Source organism: Populus nigra, chromosome 12 (genome assembly GCF_951802175.1).
Source record: "Populus nigra chromosome 12, ddPopNigr1.1, whole genome shotgun sequence".
Taxonomy (NCBI): domain Eukaryota; kingdom Viridiplantae; phylum Streptophyta; class Magnoliopsida; order Malpighiales; family Salicaceae; genus Populus; species Populus nigra.
Genome location: NC_084863.1, coordinates 11,465,861 through 11,486,500, shown reverse-complemented (window position 1 = coordinate 11,486,500; position 20,640 = coordinate 11,465,861). Strand labels below are relative to the sequence as shown.

Sequence of the window (20,640 nt, the reverse complement as noted above, 5' to 3'; positions counted from 1 at the left end):
TTTTTTTCAATCATTTTCTTGATTTATTTGTTTATCTTCAATTCCATCCTTAGCATTTCTTTTCATTGAATCTTTATGTCAAGTTTGGTGCAATTCTTTTAAATGTTATTTTTTTAATCATTTTCTTAATTGATTTGTGTTTTTCAATTCTATCCCTAAACATTTAATTTCATTTAAACTTTCCCTTGACATTTAATTTCAGTTGGTTTTTATGTTGAATTTAGTTATAATTCTTTTAATTACTATTTGTTTTGTTTTGCATTATTTTTTTATTGATTTTTTTCCTCAATTTCATCCGTCAATATTTGTTTGGTTAAGAATCTTGCTTCTTTGTTTTTTCAGGTTTGTCTTTAATAAGGTCGTTTTAATCTCATGACCTGGATCATAGATCTAAAAGATTAGTCCGAGTTAACTTTGATTTTTTTTTTAAGAATTGTTTTTCAAAAAGAATTCCGGTATTTTTTCACTTTTATATTGATAGGGTCATCTCAATTTCATATCCTAGGTCACCGAAATTGAGACGACCCACATTAAAAACTAACTTGAGATTTTACATATTTTTATTAATGCATTTGATCTTTATTATCATTTATTATATGTAAGTATTGATTTTGTAATTCACAGTTATATTTTTTACTTGATGTAAAAAAAACACATTGATAATACCAACACATTAATTATTTTGTGTTGGAGAAAAAAGTATTCGACTTGCAGCTAAACGAGTTGAAAAGACGTGTTAACACTTTGTTTTTTTGTATTTACTGATACAAATAGTTTTCATAGGCTGTTTAATTTAAAATTAGATTAAAAAAATTTTGAAAAGCTTGAATATTTATTTTTTATTTTATACCAAAAAAATTATTAGTAATTCACCTAGCTAGTAAAAAATACTAAAACACGTGGGAAAATATTATGAACAATCTACAATGTTTTTTTCCATTTTTCCCTTCAAAACTAGCCAAACAACTTGTTTTTGGAGGTATTTTTATCATTTCATAAGAGTTCATTTATTTGTCATTGCCATATTGATGGGGCTTTATTTTTCTTTGTGCCTTTGTTATATACAATAAAATTTTTGAAGCTGGTACCAAAGGTCATTTTTTGGCTTTTTATTTTTTTTTATGTAAAGTAAAATGAATAAATTGCCAATAAGAAGATAATTTTTATTCACTAATGATCAAGGACATTTTGGTATTTTCATGATAGGTTTTTTTTTTTGTAATGATTCATTGGTGGAGAGGGCTTTATTGATTTTTCAAATTTTAATATACAATAAAATTACTTGGATGCTCTAGGATAAATTTTTTTTTATTAAAGTTTCCTTTTAGGGGTTTTTTTTATTTTTTTATCATAGGTTTTTTTGTTATTTTTGGAAGAGGTAAGGGGTATTTTGATATTTTAATAAATATAAAATATTAATAATAAAAAAGTTGCTGGTGAAGAGGGATTTTTTGGCATCTACAATCTTGATGAACCGAAGCACCTCACTACCAGAAAATTGATAAATACAAATGGAAATACCGAAGGAATATTTCCGTCGGTAAATTTTCGAGGGATTTTACCGACGGAATTTATTCCTTCTATAATTCCGTCGGTAAATTTGTTAGTAAACTATGAACACTATTCATCATGTCAATTACAAAGGGAATCGCCGACAGAATTTTCCGTCAGTATTTTTCAAAGAGCTCTAAAATTGTTCACTTTCCACTTGCACTGTTAATTGTTGTTCTTTACGGACAAAATCACCGACGGATTGAAAAGTTGTCGGTGTTATTTGGCGGTTTTCTGAAAATATTCAATTAATTTAAAATTTTCATTTAAATATTACAGACGGAATCACCGACGGATTGAAAAATCATCGGTAATTTTTTGGCGGTTTCTGAAAAATTTTTACGAAATTAAAAATTTAAATTAAATATTACAGATGGAATTACCAACGGAATAATTAAAAAATATTAATATTTAATTATCCGTCGGTAAAGCATCCCAATAAAAAGTCTGAATGCTCTTATTTCATAAGAGACAGACCCGTTTCTTATTATTATTATTATTATTCTTGTTCTTCTACTTCTTCTTCTTCTTCTTCTTCTTCTTCTTCTTCTTCACTATATATAAAAAACATCATTTCTTATCTATTTATTTCTCTTCTTTTCTCTCCTCATCTCCTTCTCTTTTTCTCCATGCTTGAGTATGTCTTCTTCTTCTTTCTTCTTTTATCCTCTTAGTTTTTTTTTAATTAATATGCTTAATGAAAATTTTTTTCTCTCCTTAGCTTCACTTGCAACTACATTAAGGTAAGATTTTTCTTTTTTCTTTTTTTTTCATGATTTTTTTCACTATATTTGTTTTTTTATTTATTTTTAATTGTTTTTGTTCTTAATAATTGTATAAATGTTGTTGTGAGATTATTTTTTCATATGAGATCAATTTTTAGTAGATTTATTTATAGGATTTTTAAATTTTTAGCAATTGCAACTTCATTTTTTTCATATGAATTTTTTTAGTTGAATTTATTTTTTTATTTTATTTATTTGTTGCAAATTTGTTTGAGTTGATTTTCTTATTCTTTTTTCCAAGCATTTTGAGTATATATTATACAGTGTTAATTTATGTTAATTTAATTATTTTATAATTTTTTAAAATGAATTTTTTTAAATGTTTTTCAATAATTACCGACGGAATTCGGTAATTCCGTCGGTAAATCTGTTGGTAATAAAAAAATTATTACCGAGGGATATACCGACGAAATAAAACAGATAAATTTATTTTTTTATTACCAACGGATTTACCGATGGAAAAAAAATTAACGACGAAGGATTCACCGACGGAGCATTTCTGTCGGTGATTCCATTGATAATTAATGTACCGACGAAATATGTGTCTTATGCCAACAAAAAAATTCCGTTGGTAAAACTGTTAAATCTTATACTGCTCTGTTAGTTATCCCTGAGAATATCAATTTCAGCTTCCGTCTTACATGCTACATTTCTTTGTTTCATGGCAGTGTCGTCTTTTGCTCTTTGCCTTTGTGTTCTTGGTTGTTGACACTAACATAATCGAAGAAAAACAAAAACTTGACAAGAAATTTTGCTGGTATACGTAAACTGATCCAACTTTTTTGGGCTTGCTCCAGAATATAAGAACACTGTGAGTAGATCCGAACCTGCTGCATAGCACGAGCAACTGCTCTATTGTTTTCTATATGAAAAAAACCCTTATATTTATGATAAATATATGACAATTTATTTTCAAAGATTACAATTGCAATAATAACATCACTGCAAGTTATCTGAAAACGACAAGGATCTACACTATCTAAAGGTTAATATGAAATAGCTGGGCATGCTTAAGATGCTCTAGCATGCCAGCCACAGAACCAATAGCAGAAACCAGTGAGACAACCAAGCACAATAAGCTCAGAACTTGAAACATTATCCATGTAGAATCTCCTCTCTTGATGTTTGCTTGAACCATGTACATGTTCAAGGGGAAGTAGACAGTTAATGGCCAGAAAGAAATGGAGCCCAGAAGACCCAAAATGGCATTGAAGAATGGGAACATCATTGCTACCAAAGTTGTAAAAATAACAAAACCTGTCCTTAGAAGAAGCCTGCTTGGTGTAAACTGAAATGAATAATCTTGTTTGCAATATTGGAACCTTACGGTATAAATCTTATTGAAGAAAGAACCGTGAGCTTGCCATCTTGTTGCAAGCGACTTCTCATTCATAGCAAAAATTGTTTGGGCAAACACCTGATCGTAAAGCAAGAGTACATTGTCAGAACATCGAAAATGAAGGAACATAAACTCCCACAAAATCAACATTAGGGTACAGACTACCTGATATCCTACAATCAGATGTATGATCACAGCAAGATTTGCAATATCAACAAGCCAAAGTGGTTTGTAAAACCCAGTGAGATAATTTCCAGGAACCTCAGCTCCAAAAGCAACATACCCCATGCATCCCAAGGAAGTGTAGAACAGTGCAGTTCCACCAATGGCATATAATGTAACCCTCTTCATTGCCTTGTTCTCTGCCGGTGGTGACTTTAAGGTGTCCTTCACAGAGATTTATTAATTTAATTTTAAAATAATGTCCATCAAAAAATTTGTTTCTCAGTTGAAAGGGAATTTTAGGGGAGAGAGCAAAACCTGAATTTCGAGTAGCAGCATGGAATAGGTGTAGGAAAATACAATATTACCGAGAGCTTGAAAGACCTGCCAGATTTTGGTGGATGTAGCTAACCCCTCGCCGGCCATGGCAACCATTATAGTCCCTTTAGCCTCATGTTGGATGGAGAATTTTGCAATGGATAGACACAGAGCAATGAGTGCATATGCAAGTGAGGTCAGTGTTGCGATTACTGAGAGAAATGTTACTTTTTCCAGGCTTGGAAATTGAGACAGCAGAATTTCCAATGCCCCAAAAGCAAGCATGTATGAATTTCCTGACACCCCACATTCTGCGTTAGCTCCTTTCTCATGGAAACAGGCTGACCTCTTCATTGTCCTAATAAATTCAAACCCAAATGGTAAAAACAATAGGAAAAAAAAGCACTAATCAGCTCATCAATTTTTGAAGCTGTAAATTGAAACAGCGAGAATTTTCGAGTAAGTGTCTCACGCTGTACTAATGGCAGCTGTTATTGTGAAGCCAATCATTATTCCCCATAGCATAGAATATTGCATTATACCACTGATCAGTACATGTTTTGGACCTGCACCAGTAAGATCTGCAAATTAGATCATTTAAAAACTTTAATCATACTGTTGCTTCCTTATCAAATACCGAGAAGGAGTGTAGAGAAAGCAAATTAAAGGAAGAAAGAAGAGCAAGAACCTAATAGTGCTCTGACAGCATCCATATACGTGTAGTTCCTCCTTCCTTTAACAGGGTCAGGAGTTCTATAGCAGTCACATAAAAGGATAGCTATATAATATGTAACAGCAGCAAAGAAAACCAGAAAAAATGGTCCGAGGATCCAGCCCAATTGAGCAACACTCCATGGCAGTGCCAATATTCCAGAACCGAGAATAGCTGTGAAGGCGTGGGCAGTTGCAGTCCACACAGTCCCTGTACAAGCATGATAAATACTAGTCAGAGCATGTTATGGCTTGACGAGTCCAAAGAATCAACACGAAGATGGGTTTAAAATCTTTAACTTGGTCTCATGCAAAATTAAGGTTCTTCAAGCTTTACCACCCCCCCCCCCCACCAATCATATGATGTGAATGTCTATTTTTTAAACCTCTTTACTTATTTTTTTATTAAAATAATATTTTTTATTTTTAAAAAAATTATTTTTAATATTAGTACATTATAACAATCTAAAAATACGAAAAATAAACTGAATCTTATTCTTCTATCTATAATTCTATATATTAATTCTCAAATATGCCTCCAACCTATTTTATTTATCAAGTAGGTCTCCTATTCTAAATCCGGTAATGTTTTCCATCTAAGTACCTGCTTTATGCAATCAAACGACATCGTTTTTTAAAAGATATTTTGGGGGGTAAAACACTACAATAAATTTAGACGGGTGACTCCATTGACGATTTTTGATATGGTGGGGATCCAATTGACAAAAAGTAGATTGAGACCTAATCCGAGGAAGAAGTAATAAATTGGGAGTAATATGAGGTTACTCATATATTACAGGTAGGATTTTAAATATAAGAGAATGAAACAAATGTATTTTTATATATCATATTTTTTTAATTGAAAAATAAAAAGATATTGTTTATTATTTATAGAATAAATTAAAAATATATGAATTAATGAATAAAAAAAAGTTGTTAATACTAATTACAACAAAAACTAAAGGGTGTGGGGAAATCACTATTACTTCACACCCATAAACATTGTGGATTATATTAGTAATTCATTCTTTTTTTTTTCTTTTTTTTCTTTGTGTTTTGATCATTTTTTCTTTGGTTATTGATTTTTTTTTATCAATTTAGTCCTAACATTGTGTGTTTATTGGGATTTAAAATTGATAATTTATTTTAATTTGCATTTTATATGGTTATCACGGATTGACAGGGTACTTTTTTTAATTGAGCTAAAAATATATATTTTAGAAAAAACCATGTTATTAAACTTTATAAAACCCATAAAATTATTTGTAGATTTGACAGGTTAACCAGGTTCGTGGATTTAACGAGTTTTTTTATTTTATCTTTCAATATTGGTTTGATTCTGAATTGACTTTTATAATTTGTTTTGTTTATCTTTCTATGAGGTTATTGTGATCTAAAAACAAGTTTCGGTATTGTTGATGCTTGATTTTACAATCGTCTATTTTTATTATTATATAATTAAATAAAAAAATAACTTAAAAAACAAGCAATTAATCCTAGTGATATCCATGAACTCGTTCGCAGTTTGATATGTTGACCTAGATTATTCGATTAATAGATTTGGAGGGTTTACCAACCAAACCTTATATGGGTTTTTTTTTGTTCCTTTAATTTTTTAATTGATTTTTTATTTCATCTTTAAATATTAGATTGGTTGAAAAATATACTTCATGATTTGTTTTTGTTTGTTTTTTATATAATTATCATGATCTCAAACAAACATCTATTTTTGGGTTAATGGTTGATATAGTGAGCATCTATTTATTTTTATTATATAAGCAAAATACTATAAATAAAACAGAGTGTGATTCAAAATGTCATCGTCACTATGTAGAATTCATTATCCGGGTCACAAGGTGAACAATGTCCATTCAATATGACATTGTCTCAATATTTAAAAAATTAGCATCTTTAAGTTTTTTTTAAAGGTAAGTCATGTTTTTACTAGTTATTTAAGTTGCGTTTAGACCTATGAAATCGACTAATTCACATCAGGTCAACTCCGATTCAGTTTAATTAGAAACTCGAGCTAGACAAGTAGCCGGGTCGGAAGGTTTTAAGATTAACTTGTTTGTCCAAGTTTAATGATATTTTCAAAGAATCCCCACGATCTTGACTTTTTTTATGTTTTTTTAAAAAATTGGTCCAACTCGCGGTGAAGCGCGGGCTAATGAACTAATTAAATACTAAAACGAGAAGTTAATCTTCATAATAAAGCAAGAAGTTAATCTTCATAGTAAAATTCAAAAATAGGTGCACATGCAAATGTTTTATACTGGTGTTTTCTTTTTTCTTTTATACATTTTCATTTATTTTATCTTAAAGGCTATTTTTCATTGCTAATAACAAAAAAATTTGTTTTTATAAAAAACAGAAAACAAATACAACTAATTTTAGATAAAATGTAAAAGGAAAAAAAATATTTAAACCAAATTAAACTAATCTCTTCGAAACATTATAAAATAAAAAATAAATAAAAAGGTCAATAACTAGTTAAAAAATAAATTTAAACCAAACATTTAAAAAGAAGATAGAGAAGGAATCATTCATTATTTAAATAAAAAAATCAATGTAAAGAAAAAAAAAATACACTCATAAAAAAACAAAAAAAATCCAGCATTGATAGGCATAAAAATTAGGCCCACACACTTAGTTTTTAATAAAAAAAGCTCGGCGCGCTAGGCGTGGAAGCCCAAGTCCACGCCTTGCATTTTTTTTAATTTCTTCTTAAGAACTGATGTCATTCTTTCCAATTTTTTTAAAACAATGTGACAAGCTGCCTATTTGACAGTTTTTTTTGTCATCTACGGTGATGAGAAAAAAATCGGGATGTAAAGTTTTGTGCTCTAAAACTTAATTTTCAGCTTATGTTTCTTGTAAAACACTTAGGAATATTGATAAACTAATTTCCAACTCTAAAAAATTTTAAAAAAACATATTTTAAATTTATAGAAAAACTAAATGAACCCTGATTTTTTTTTTATAATATGATTATAAAAAAAACATCACCTCTATTAAACTCTTCTCAAAATGATAAAATTTATTGACATGAAAATTGATCTTTTTTACCATTATAACATGGCTATCAAAGCTTTTTCTTTCTCCTGAAAATATAAAAGAAATAAAGTTTGGTAAAGAAATCTGAATTTTCAAAACAACGAGAATCAAAAAATCAGAAATTTAAAATTTAAGGGATCAAATTGAGATTTTTGTGTCAAAATCTACATGGGACCTTTTTTTTCGTTTGTCAATTAATGTAGTTCTTGTTCTTTCAATTTTGATTTTCAATCCCACATAAATCTTAATTTTACAAAATCAAAGGTTAATTCGTCATCATCGAACACTTCTTAAAACTCATAAACATGGTAGTAAAAAATAATAATATCATATGATGAATGCCGCGCGACGTACAGCAAACTAAACTGAAAGAAATAAAAGGAGAAGGTGAAAAGGAAACGAAGATCGATGGTGAAAGATTTCTATCAATATTATAGCATATCAAGTTCACTAACTTCAAAATCACCAGATTCCCAGAGGATAAAAAACAATGTATACTAGCAGATTATGATGATATCCTGGCACTTGGTTACCTGTTCTGATGCGCCCATCATCAGCACTGCTCGCATCCATCTCCATTGACTCGAGGGAGGCAGAAGGAAGAGCAAAAGTGAAAGAAATGAAAAGCTTGAAATCCCACACTTGAGGTTGAAGCTGCAGCTGCATGGCCACCAACTGGCCATTATTTGTAGTAATTCGTAAGAGCTCCTGTTCTTGGCAAATGGCAACGCTGTTACATATGCCTCTTTGCTTTTTGCTAACGTCGTTGATGAAGTCAAAGATTCCATTCATCAATCTAATTATTGTTCCGGATTGAACGACCACACTTTTTTACTTATTTGGGAGTACGTTCTGCCGTTCTGGCTAGGGAAGGAATATGCCCACCACCACCTGTTGAACAGCTATCCATTTATGATTTAAATTTGTCGAAGAAAAACAAAATTCAAAGAAAGATGATCTAATCATACGGGAGCTCACCTGGTCAATCTAAAATTTATGTCAAAAGAAATTTTAAATCAAAAATTTATTTTATTTATTCCTCAGTGCTTAAACTTGAGAGAGAAGAGCGAAGCTCACTGAAAAACTATGAATAAAAACAAAGTTATCAATTAATCTCATTTTGACAATAAAATAAAAATAACATGGTGTTAACGAGTTCTGTTTGACGGGAGTTCATTTAGATGTTTTTAATCTTAAACTATCTAGGAAAAAAGTTGTCGATTGAGATTGAGGAGGATTTGTTTTTTCATATTTGATTTTATGTTCTTTGTTCATTTTAAGGTGTTTTGAGTTGATAAATTAGTTCATTTACACTATAAAAAAGTTTATTAGATGTTGTTTAGTGAAAATAAATTGAAAAATAAATGCATGTCTTAAAAAACCCTTGCTTGATTGTCTAACCACCAATCCAATGGTCGAAAACTTGGTTTGTAGATAACAAGTTGTCTACTTCTTCTTTTTCATCCGCTCCTTGTAGCCAAATAAAAATAATTAAATCAGCTCAAGCGCATCTAGGCTCTTAAGATGGTGAAGCGCGCAAGTTTGGATTGTTAGCCCAACAACACCTAGTATTTTTTTAATTTTGATTTTTTAAAACTTTTATTTAACACCCTTCATCTTTTTATTTATGTTTTTTTTTTTACTTTTCATAAGTTGTTTTATTTAAATTTTAATTCATACTCAAATAGACTGAATTGAAGTTGTCTATCGAGTTTTTTAAAATTACACTTTTCAACCTTGGTCAATCCAAATTCTTAAAATTGATAAAAAAAAAAAAAAACTAAAATAACCTCATATATATTATAAACAAAAAACACACACTAATAATTAGGTCATTTCTCTCTCTCTCTCTCCTCGATTAAAAACAATAAAGAACACTTTTTAATTCTCCCAAATCAAAGAACAAAAACTTCAACTTTAATTAATTTATCTCAAGAATTTCTTGTTCATCATGGTAAGCTCTTGTGGGTGGTTGAATATCACACATCTTTTGTCCACAAATCAGTGTTTAACAAATATGTTTTAAGCTTTTTTTTCTCTCCAAATTATGGTTTAGAAATCAATGATAATGCATTATGTGTGCTGTAAAAGAGTGATTATTAAATTGTTTATTATCTTTGTACATAAAAAAAAAACGTTGATTTTGTTATTTGCAACTTCAATCCTAAAAAGACTATAAAACCTCAAAGAATTGACTTATTCTTCTTGAATCGACATAATCAACATAAAATACCTGATTTGATTAGTGAGTATCTTTATTATTGTTTAATTGAACACTTAAAAAAAACTCTAATTTTCATTTGAACTAGTCACTATTCCTGAAAACCCTAATTGATTAATCTTTCTTAAAACATGGATTATTGTTCAATAAACACTTTTATTATGTTAAACCATTATTGAAAATAGTTAGTAATTTTTTTGTGCAAACCTTAAAAAAAACCCCTAATGTTTTATGCTGGATTGATGTAATTAACATGCTATTAACTATGAATTACTATTGTTTAACATAATTAGCAAAAATAATGTTATTGAAGTTTTTGAAAAGTTTGATAGTGATAATAGTGACGAGTTTATTGATGAGGACATTATTAGTTGGGGTAAAAAACTTAGAAAGATGAAGACTGACCATACCAATGTGATAAGTTTAAGGTTGGAGTTAATGGTTTCATTGAGTTTAAAGAGTGTCAAATATTTAATAATGTCAGTGAATTTAGATATGTGCTTAGAAATTATGAAATGAGTCATAGTTATCACTTGAAGAAGTATATTAATAAGAAATAAAAGGTTGCGAAAAAATATATGGGTGAAAGTTGTTCTTGGAGAGTATATGATTCTCTAATTCCCAGTTCAAATACATTCATGGTTAAGTCATTAAGGGAGAAATATAGTTGTATTAGCCCAACAACTATCAAAGTTGTTAATGCAAAATGAATTACAAATAAGTCGTTATCTATAATTAGTGTTAATCCAAATATCTCAAATGAAGCACTCAATACCATTCTATAAGATAAGTTTGGTATTGAACCAATGCCAATGCAATTATGCTAAACAAAAACCAATGCAAATTTTTTTATTGAGGGTAGTCACAAATAATCTTTTAAGAGAATTTCTTGATATATACTACTGCTTAAACAATATATTCCAAAGTCAGATGTGTTTTTAGGTTTTGACCCTAATTATAGCTTGAAAGTGCATTCATCAAGGAAGTTTCAAAGAGTTTATATCTAATTGAAAGAGATGAAAGAGGGGTTTATAAATGAATGCAGACCATTCATTAGTATAAATGGTTGTCATCTCAAGGTTCCCTATGAAGGAGTGCTTTTGTTTGTTGTGGCATTGGATGAAAATAATGGTTTGTTTCTTATTGCTATGGTGTTATTGAGTTTTAAAATAATGACACATGAAAATGATTTCTATAATATGGATCTATTAAGCATGGCATACATTAGAAGCCTTTTTACATAATGTCACAATATAAAAGGTAATTTATGTGTGATCTTTATAATGTATTTTAGTGTCTAACTATACTTTATTTTTTAATGGGTTGCAAAGTCTACTTAAAGTAGTTGTAGAGATATTTTCTAAGGCCTTACATAGGTGTTGTATAAGGTATATTCATGTCGATTTAAAGAAAAAAAGATTTAAAGATTTAAAACTCAATACTAGATTTTGGGATGTATCCAAAGTTTACACATATCTTGGTTTTGAAAATTATACAAAGGATATTGGGGTTATGGATGCTAGTGATTTGAATTGGTTAAATAAGATGATTGAGTTTGAGGATGTTTATCATACATACTATAATGTAGAAATCTTTAGAAACACATATTCTGAGATTGTGCATCCATTGCTTGAAGCAGATCTCGAACTAAAAGAAGATGTAATTCTTCTCCCCAACTTGAAAAGGCTTGTTGGTAGATTAAGAAACAATCTAAAAAGGGAAAAAATGATAAGATCAACATGATATTATAAGGAAAAGAGTTTTAACAATTAAATGTAACAATTATACTTAGAACTTACTAAAAGGACAATGCTAAATATATTTTAGGTTAAAGTAGTGGTAAAGTTGGCAAACCTGAAAGGGGATCAATATTAGTGTTAGAAGAGGTTCAAAAAGTGTATAAAGTGGCAAAATTGCTAGTACATCGTCCTTGTAACCCTTAACGCAAACATAGGTGATTTTATTGCGATATATTTATATTTTTTTAGTCTTAAAATGAATATGTACTTTGGCTAATTTATGTCATCTTTCAAATCCAGATGGATATATTTAGATCCTCTCAACACTCTATACAAAGTAGTTGCGTTGATTGAAGGATATAAAATATAATTAGTGATTTCTAATGTTAGATTATTACATTTTTATAATATGAAGTTTTAATATATGGATTAGTGTTGTTGCATCTATGAATGTTTGAATATTAATTCTTTTACTAAGAATGTGTGATGGATAATTCTTGATTTGTTTTTCACTATGAACTGATAAATCCATCCAGTTAATTTTAATTTTAATGTATTAAAATAATATTTTTTAAAAAAATTATTTTTAATACTAGCATATTAAAATAATTTAAAAAAATTATATTTAAATTTTGTTGAAATTCCAATATAAACGCATCCTCAGGCAATGTTTTTAAATGTGAAATGCGAGTGAATGTTAACAGTTTGATTAATTAAACGGATTTGATTTGAGATTCGAAGACAAAATTGTGGATTTTATGCTCCATGATCATGGCACCAGGTTCCTTGATGAATTTGCCATCGCAATGCAGATGAACCGAATCAACTTGTCCTGCTTAGCTTGCAATCCACGAAAAATATTGCAGCATCAAAAAAAAGTTGAAGAACTGAATCATTTGATCAGAACAGCTCAAAGAGGAACATAACAATAATCTACAATTATTATTTATTTATTTTTAAATTCAATCCCACAAGATTATAAATGTTGTTTTTCCAAGCCCCTTCCTTTAGATTATCCTGAGTATATAGACAATAAAGCCAATTACGGTGAAAGACCATGTAATTACTGAAAATAGGATTTATTCATCCATTGCTTCTTTTATTATTTTAAATATTAGGCTAAAAATATTTAGCGTCAATAAATATTGAGCTAAAAATATTTTTAATTCTGAAATTGATAAATACTAATATTCTCGGCTGTAATATCCATGAATATTGATCTAATAATATTTCTAATTCTGATATTAATGAATATTATTTAAAATTTAATATTTTTAACTTTAATGAATATATTTTATTTATTTTCTTTTTAATGTTTCATGAAATGGGACTTTATGAATCTGCTAACATTAAAAATTGAAATTAAGGATCAAAATGTTTTTGTTCTGATTAATGAAAATAAAAAACAAGGTTGAGTTATTATTTTTGAAAATTTGTTACTTCGTCCACAATGAGTCTTTTAATTTTAATCAAATTCTAATAAATTTTATAAACTTGTTATAAAATTCAAAAATGCATGTCAAATTGTTTTTATAAAATGATTAAAACATGCAAGAAAATATCTTTTAGCTTTTTTTTTGGCGTGTAAAAAAAATACTAAAATGATAGCTTTTTTGTAGAATGTTAACAACATGCAACAATAAATTTATTATTATTATTATTATTATTTTCCATGGACTTGGCCATGATTATTTTGCTGATGGTAAAAAGGGAAGGTTTTGTTTTATAATAATAATAAAAAAAATGTGAGGGCTCTCATAAATCAAAAGCCAAAATGATGTGATCTTCGAAAAACAAGAGGAAGGCCTGAAGCCCGAAGACAAAACCACGGCCTAAAACCCAAAGGCAGCATGCAATATTTCCAAGAACCCGTGTTTCCCACGCGAAAAAAGCAACAAAAAAGCCAAGGTTATGCAGTTGCTGTCAAAATAAAGTGCAGTAGTATTTTTTTAAAATATAAAACAAAAACTACAGTTTTTTTTAGACTAACATAAAATTAGACCAGGTTGGATGATCTTCAATTAATCTCATCTACAGTTACAACCGAAGGTGTTGGTTTTATGGCTAAAAAAGGAAAGGGTCCCTGCTGCCACTGCAAACAGCTAAAATGCCCTTATCAGAGAAGAACAGGAGAAACTTAGCATACAAAAGGGGAGGAGCAACCTGCTTCAGCAGCTACAAGAAAAATACAGAAGAAGAAACCGATTTCTGCCACATGACTTCAACCTTTACAGTAAAACCTCATGTTTGAGAATGGAAAGGGGACTACATGTACCTTCATCTTAAGGAAACCAGAGCCCGACGATCCAATCTCCCTACTAACCCAAAGGTTATTGTCATGACTGAAACGAATGAAAGTTGTCTCCTTTCTCGACATTTATACTTACTAGCTAGCAGATCATCTTGTTCTGGGGATCTCTTAAAAATTCCTCCCCTCAGTGTTAGCTCCCTCTAATTCCGCCCCTGAGTTTTCGTGTCCAGTGGGTATGGGAGATTTGGAAAGAATATGAGCTTCTAGAGGTTGAAAGATGATGGCTGCTAGGGTCTTTGGAACTAAAAGGTAGTCATTTTTTTTGCTTCATGTCAACAGTCGTCCCATCCAAAGGTTTTGTACGTAGCTGGTTGGTAGTGTAGTTGTGTGTTAGGTTGAGAGTGAACCATAAAAATATGCTTTTTATTTTAGTGAATAATTCACTCTTTACTGTTCACATGAAATAGTATATCTCTACTGTTTATGGACCGGACCGGATCCGGCCCAAACATAAATGCATTGGACCGAGTCTGACCTAATAAATAAAAAAAAAACCAAAAACATTTCTTAAATATTGTGTTTTATTCGAAAAATTATTGTTTAACATTATTCAATAGCACTACATAATTACATTAGAAGTAGATCGCATGATGACGTAACATTTGCAGAATTTAATGGCAATCCCAATTTTGTTCCTGATGATATTTTACTTGATGTTGTTGCACACTTAAGAAGCCATGAAAACTATAGTCCTTGTCGGATGGATTTCGTACGTGATGGAATTGCAGATAGTTTAATGGAACAATAAAAAACACTTTATATAAAGTATTGTTTATTTTATAATGTAATAGCATTAGTTAAATCTACAATATTTCAATTAAAAACCATCAATATTAATATATGTTTTTTTTAGTTATTTTATAACTTCAATTTAAAAAGCATTCTTAACCAAACACATTAAACTATTTTTTTTTAACCTCAATTTCAACCACAGTGTTAATCAAATATATATTTTACTAAACTAACTTCAACTAAAAATACTTTTTATAAAACAATTTTTTTTTTCAAATCACAACTATAAAAGTTATCACAATACAAAATATACTCTTTATATCTAGGTTTTAATAGATACGTGACCCGTGTTTTGACGTGGGCAGACTAAATTTTTATAATGGAAAAAAACGATATTTAAAATGATGTCATTGTATTTTTAAAAAATAAAAATAAATCCACAACTTAACATTGTAAGGAAAAAAAATGGTTGTAAATCTCTAACAATCTAAGTTATAAAGGTATGAAATTAAAAAACACAAAGAATAAGTGAACAAAAAGAAGTTTTTTAATAACAAATAACCCTTAGATTTGGGTAGAAAAATTATGCATACAACTTTTTGTTTTTTTAAATTTCAAAATATAAATAAAAAACTTTTTTATTTTGCATACTAAATAAATAAAAGGTAAGGATGACAATGTAACCAAGCTCTAGAAAGATACCTACGCAAGCCAACTCAAATGAATGATTTTTTTAATAATTACTGTTACAAATTAGATATGATAATTCAAATTTCTTTCGAGATGAATGATAGTTAGCATATAAATATTATTAACCAGATCTAATATATATATATATATATATATATATATATATATATATATATATATATTTGGGTAACATAAAATCTGAATATTCAATAAAAAATAATATTTGAGTGATCTAAAATCTGATGTATCGATTACATATATTAAAATTTTTGACTTAATGAATAATTAATAGAATATTTTTTAAAAATATAAAAATGGATATATTAGAAATTGTAACTATGGAGACCAATTGACATCCTAAATATGAGCAAAAAAAAATTGGATAAAATAGTAAAATAAGATCTAGAATTGGAATTCAATAAAGCTTAAAAACGTTTTTTAGTTCATGATATATATATATATATATATATATATATATATATATATATATATATATATATATATATATATATATATATATATATATATATATATATATATATATATATATGAGTGTCTCGCCCTTTTTATCTTGCTACTCAACTGGTGAAAACATTAACCATTAACTAATGAATTAAAAAAATTATATTAATAAATTATTGAGAGTTGAGACACTAAAATAAAAAAACAAAAAATATAGATAAGTAAAAATAAAAATAAAAATACTGAATTAGAAAAAAAAAACTAAAAAATTGTGCACACTTGGTAGCTATGTCATCATATCACGTGTTAATTTTATTTCCACCTCATATTTTAATAGAAACCTAAAGAAAATATTTGATTAAAAAATAGAGGCGCTTGGATAAAAGAAATTGTATGGATCCATGCTTCTTAAAATATGGGCAACTGTAGGAGCCCAACAAATTGTAGGGCCCAGCAACAACCCCTAACCAAGAGAGAAAAAAATAAAAATAAAATACCATCGCTCTGTAGTGCTGTCGTTTATCAAAACGACCACCACCATTTCTCCTTCCACCCCTCCAAGAATATCCAGCTCGACAGACACAGGAAGACACTGAGAGAGAGCTGTTGAGAGGACAAAGAAATGGCTGCTACTAGCTCCTGTAGTTTGAATTTGGGAGTGAAAGGAAAAGGGAAACCAGAACAGCCTTTTTCTTCCTCTAAATCCTCCCAGCTTCTCTTCTCTTCAAACATGTCTTTGGTTTACAATAACACCAAATATTGCCTTTCTCTTCATTCCCATCAAACCCTTTTGTCCGCTTGTTTAACCAAAACCAAGAACTCAGCTTTTGTAAGTGAAAACATCTCATTTCTCTTATTGGGTTTTGAATTTCACCATGTTTTATTTGTTTCTGTTTGAGAACCATAGGGTTTTATTTCTGTTATATGAATTTGTTTGTCTTCTTTTCTTTTCACTAATTTTTATGTGTATGTGGTTATGTAAAGGTTGTGGCATCAGCAAAGCCAGAGCATTTGAAGATAATGATATCCGGTGCTCCTGCTTCTGGTAAAGGTACTCAATGTGAGCTCATCACTAAGAAAGTAAGCCCTTTTTTTCTTCAAGTTTCTTTTAATCTTTTGTAATGCCACCTGTCACTAAATTTTCCCAAATCTTTTCTTTGGGGAGCAACTTTTTCATTTTCCCATTTGTTAGTTATGTTTATTGTTCTGCATATGAAAATATTGTTTCTTGAAGCAATTTTTTTCTCATTGTAATGACTTTATCTTGCTGAGATTTGTTTGGATTTTTATCTAGTGAAGGTTTCAAACATCTGAATAAGACATTATAGTTTTTATGAATGGCATTATGTTTTGTGATTTGAATAAATATTGAGTTTGTTAACAGTGAGGTCGTCTATATCTTGTATCTGGTGTGCTTCAATTAAATAGCTGAGCATTTTCTCCATGGGTGATATTCGCCCTCCTTACATAGTTTTCCACAAAAGGAAAACACAACCATTGCTACTTTGACATGCAGGGCTCTAAGAGAACCAAGCTCGGATGAACAGCTTGGCTTAGCTGCTCGTGCTTAGTCAAGTCCAGTATCACTTAAGAAAAGGATGTTCAACATTAGTTAGTGAGATCCGTCAACCTTTTGAAATTATATGGACTCAGTCTCTATGCTAATCTAACTTGATCTCAAACTTTACTTTATGTAATATGGTATTTTCTTCATTTGAAAACTCAGTTTTGTTGGAGAGTTGCTTGATAGTTTCACTAGTTCCCAATGATTGGTATATTTCTGTTTCACAGAAACACAATTAAACCAATTTGATAGATCTTCTAGTTGAAACTTTAAAATCAATTCCGTCTACACTTCCTTAGCCAGGGCATAATTCCAAAGCAAGTTGAAGTATTTGTGTATGAGCAGATTATGTAGTCACTATCATCAATATGTTGGCTTGCTTGCCACAATAGTTAGGCTATCTATGATAAGAATCACCTATTTTTCTTTGACGCAGTTTTCAGTAGTTGTTCATATGAAACACTTAATTGGCTAGCTGTTGTAAACTCAATTATGGCATGGAGGACCATGCCATACTTAATTTCTGCTAAAGCTCGGATTAATGTGCAAGCAGCTTGATCACGCAATCAGATAAGCCAATTGCAAGCTGAGCTCAAGCAGTTGGAATTGGTGCACCGTGTCATTTGTGATTACTTAGATAAACAAGACAATTCTTTGAAATTCTGCTTTGAGATTGGATATGGTTTTTGCTTCCCATTGGTTTTATGGGGATTTTCTGATAGAAGTTAAAGCATTTTCTGCTTGATTTCTCAATTTGCAATTGCTGGTGAGGAAAAAACAGATTCAACAAGTCATCCTCATAAATGCAGTATGGTTTGGTGCATATTGCTGCTGGAGACCTGCTGAGGGCAGAAATTGCTTCAGGGAGTGAAAATGGGAAGCGAGCAAAGGAATACATGGAGAAAGGACAGTTGGTCCCAAATGAAATAGTTGTCATGGTAGGGTAGGCATGGTGTAAACACCCCCCTCCTACTCCTTCGCTTCCCTTCCTTTCGAGGCATTCATATTGTTCATTCAATCATCTGATCTTGTAGATGGTGAAGGACCGTCTGCTGCAGCCAGACTCTCAAGAAAATGGTTGGCTTTTGGATGGATACCCAAGGAGCTTATCGCAGGCAACTGCTCTGAAAGAATTTGGCTTCCAACCTGATCTTTTTATTGTCCTAGAAGTAAGAATTCTTGTTGCTGCTGGCATGTTATCTGTTACATTCCATTATCTGGCTAGGAAGAGGAGAATGTGAACTTGCATGCTGATATTCTTCTCAGTGGCTACTTTGTTGATTTTCGTGTAACTTTAAAATAATATAGGATACTTTATCGAAGTCAAACTAAAAGAAGATGATCATGAAGAAGAAAGAATTGATTTATCAATTTAATGGCCCTGATGTATCCTCACATTCTTGGGTAGATTTCAAACTCTAAATATTAAGATTGAGTTTTTCCCTTCAGCCAATCTCATGAATACTGATTTGCAGGTCAACGAAGAGATTCTTGTTGAAAGAGTGGTTGGACGTAGATTAGACCCTGTTACAGGGAAGATATACCACCTGAAGTATTCCCCCCCTGAGACTGAAGAAATTGCTGCCAGGCTCACCCAACGATTTGATGACACCGAAGAAAAGGCATGTTCAGAACTAATCTGTGTACCTATGATTCTTATTACTTCAGAGGATTCTGTCTTCTTTGTGGCTTCAGTAAGCGCTTTGGATCAATATTGCCAAGTGATGATATTTGTTTCCCTTTTCATATGGCTTTATTTAGGTGAAGTTGCGCTTGCAAACTCATCATCAAAATGTGGAGGCAGTACTTTCAATGTATGAAGACATTACACTCAAGGCATGTGACAAAATCTCTCTCTCTCTCTCTCTCTATATATATATATATATATATATATATATTATTTCTGTGTGTGGGTTCAATTGACTACTCTACCATTTCATCCCAGCTATCCTAATGATATCAGTTGTCACTATTTTGTGAATAATTCATTGTGTTGAACAGCTCATGATAAGTTGATGCTGAGACTACTAGGAAACACCCAACAAGTATACGATAGTGTTGGTAGATATTAGTCATATTTTTACTGCCACTAATTTGATGCAGCAATAATAGCTGGGCTTCTTTTCTGCTTTTTTTGTGCTAAATAACAATATGAAATAAAAAGTAAAATGAAAAGAGTTGTTCTGTATTATTTTGAGTTATGCACAAGCAATTTGTCTTGCATGTCCTTGATGAGGGAGGGATATCTGCTTATTGAGTGATTAGATTATCATCAATAAAGAGAAAAAAAAGAAGAAGGGAAGAACTGGTGTGTGATTTGGTGGATCATGCAACTGGTATAATACTATTATTAAATCTAAGTTGGAGGGCCGTTTTATTGATTTCAGGTTAATGGAAATGTTCCCAAAGAAGATGTGTTTGCACAAATTGATGATGCTCTCACAAAACTATTTGAGGATCAGAAGTTGGCTTCAGGATCTCTGGCTGCATAGATGGAGGGAAGAGCTGGTGTATAACCAATAGCCAGGAATCAGGAATTGTGAAAACTGGTATAGTTCAGCCCTTGTTCTTTTCAGCCCATTCTGTCAGGTTTATATACCTCAACCTCAAGAAATGCTCAAGTAGCAAGGCTTAGAAAAACATCAATTTGATGCTTTTCTACCAGAAAAAATGTGGTTTCAACCAAGTAGCCAAACGCGGACTAAGTGCCCTTATTTTCTCTTTCCTAGAGCTACGACATGCTTGACTACTCTATTTGGTTATTCTTATTAAATTATTCTTTGAAGTGTAACTTTTGGATTTCATTTGTATGGAAACCAATAGAACTGTGCAAAAACTTGTGTTTCAGTCGCTAAAATACAGTGGGAAAAAATTAAACAACTTCATGAAGCTGCTCTTCAAGCAATTCTTTCTCAAGGACGAATAATTTACTTACGCTGGTAAGCAAGGCGTTGCATATTGCATATGGTGGTCTCGGTTTCTGTGCCTACGGGTAACG

At 30.4% G+C, this 20,640-nt stretch overlaps 2 protein-coding genes across 2 annotated transcripts; one reads left to right on the top strand and one right to left on the bottom strand.

Moving 5' to 3' along the window:
- Positions 1-3,284: 3,284 nt before the first annotated feature.
- LOC133669195 (amino acid permease 4-like) lies at positions 3,285-8,703 on the bottom strand. Its single transcript, XM_062089247.1, has 6 exons — positions 8,457-8,703; positions 4,844-5,077; positions 4,628-4,721; positions 4,156-4,513; positions 3,841-4,062; positions 3,285-3,753 (listed from the first exon to the last, which is right to left on the bottom strand). Exons 1-6 carry the CDS (start codon positions 8,587-8,589, stop codon positions 3,316-3,318), a joined length of 1,479 nt encoding a protein of 492 aa, XP_061945231.1. The 5' UTR covers positions 8,590-8,703; the 3' UTR covers positions 3,285-3,315.
- Positions 8,704-16,583: 7,880 nt separating this feature from the next.
- On the top strand, positions 16,584-20,522 carry LOC133670102 (adenylate kinase, chloroplastic-like). Its single transcript, XM_062090561.1, has 7 exons — positions 16,584-16,907; positions 17,063-17,158; positions 18,452-18,580; positions 18,677-18,811; positions 19,118-19,264; positions 19,404-19,478; positions 20,030-20,522. The coding sequence occupies exons 1-7, from the start codon at positions 16,701-16,703 to the stop codon at positions 20,132-20,134; spliced, it is 894 nt and encodes a 297-aa protein (XP_061946545.1). The 5' UTR covers positions 16,584-16,700; the 3' UTR covers positions 20,135-20,522.
- The last annotated feature ends 118 nt before the right edge of the window (positions 20,523-20,640 follow it).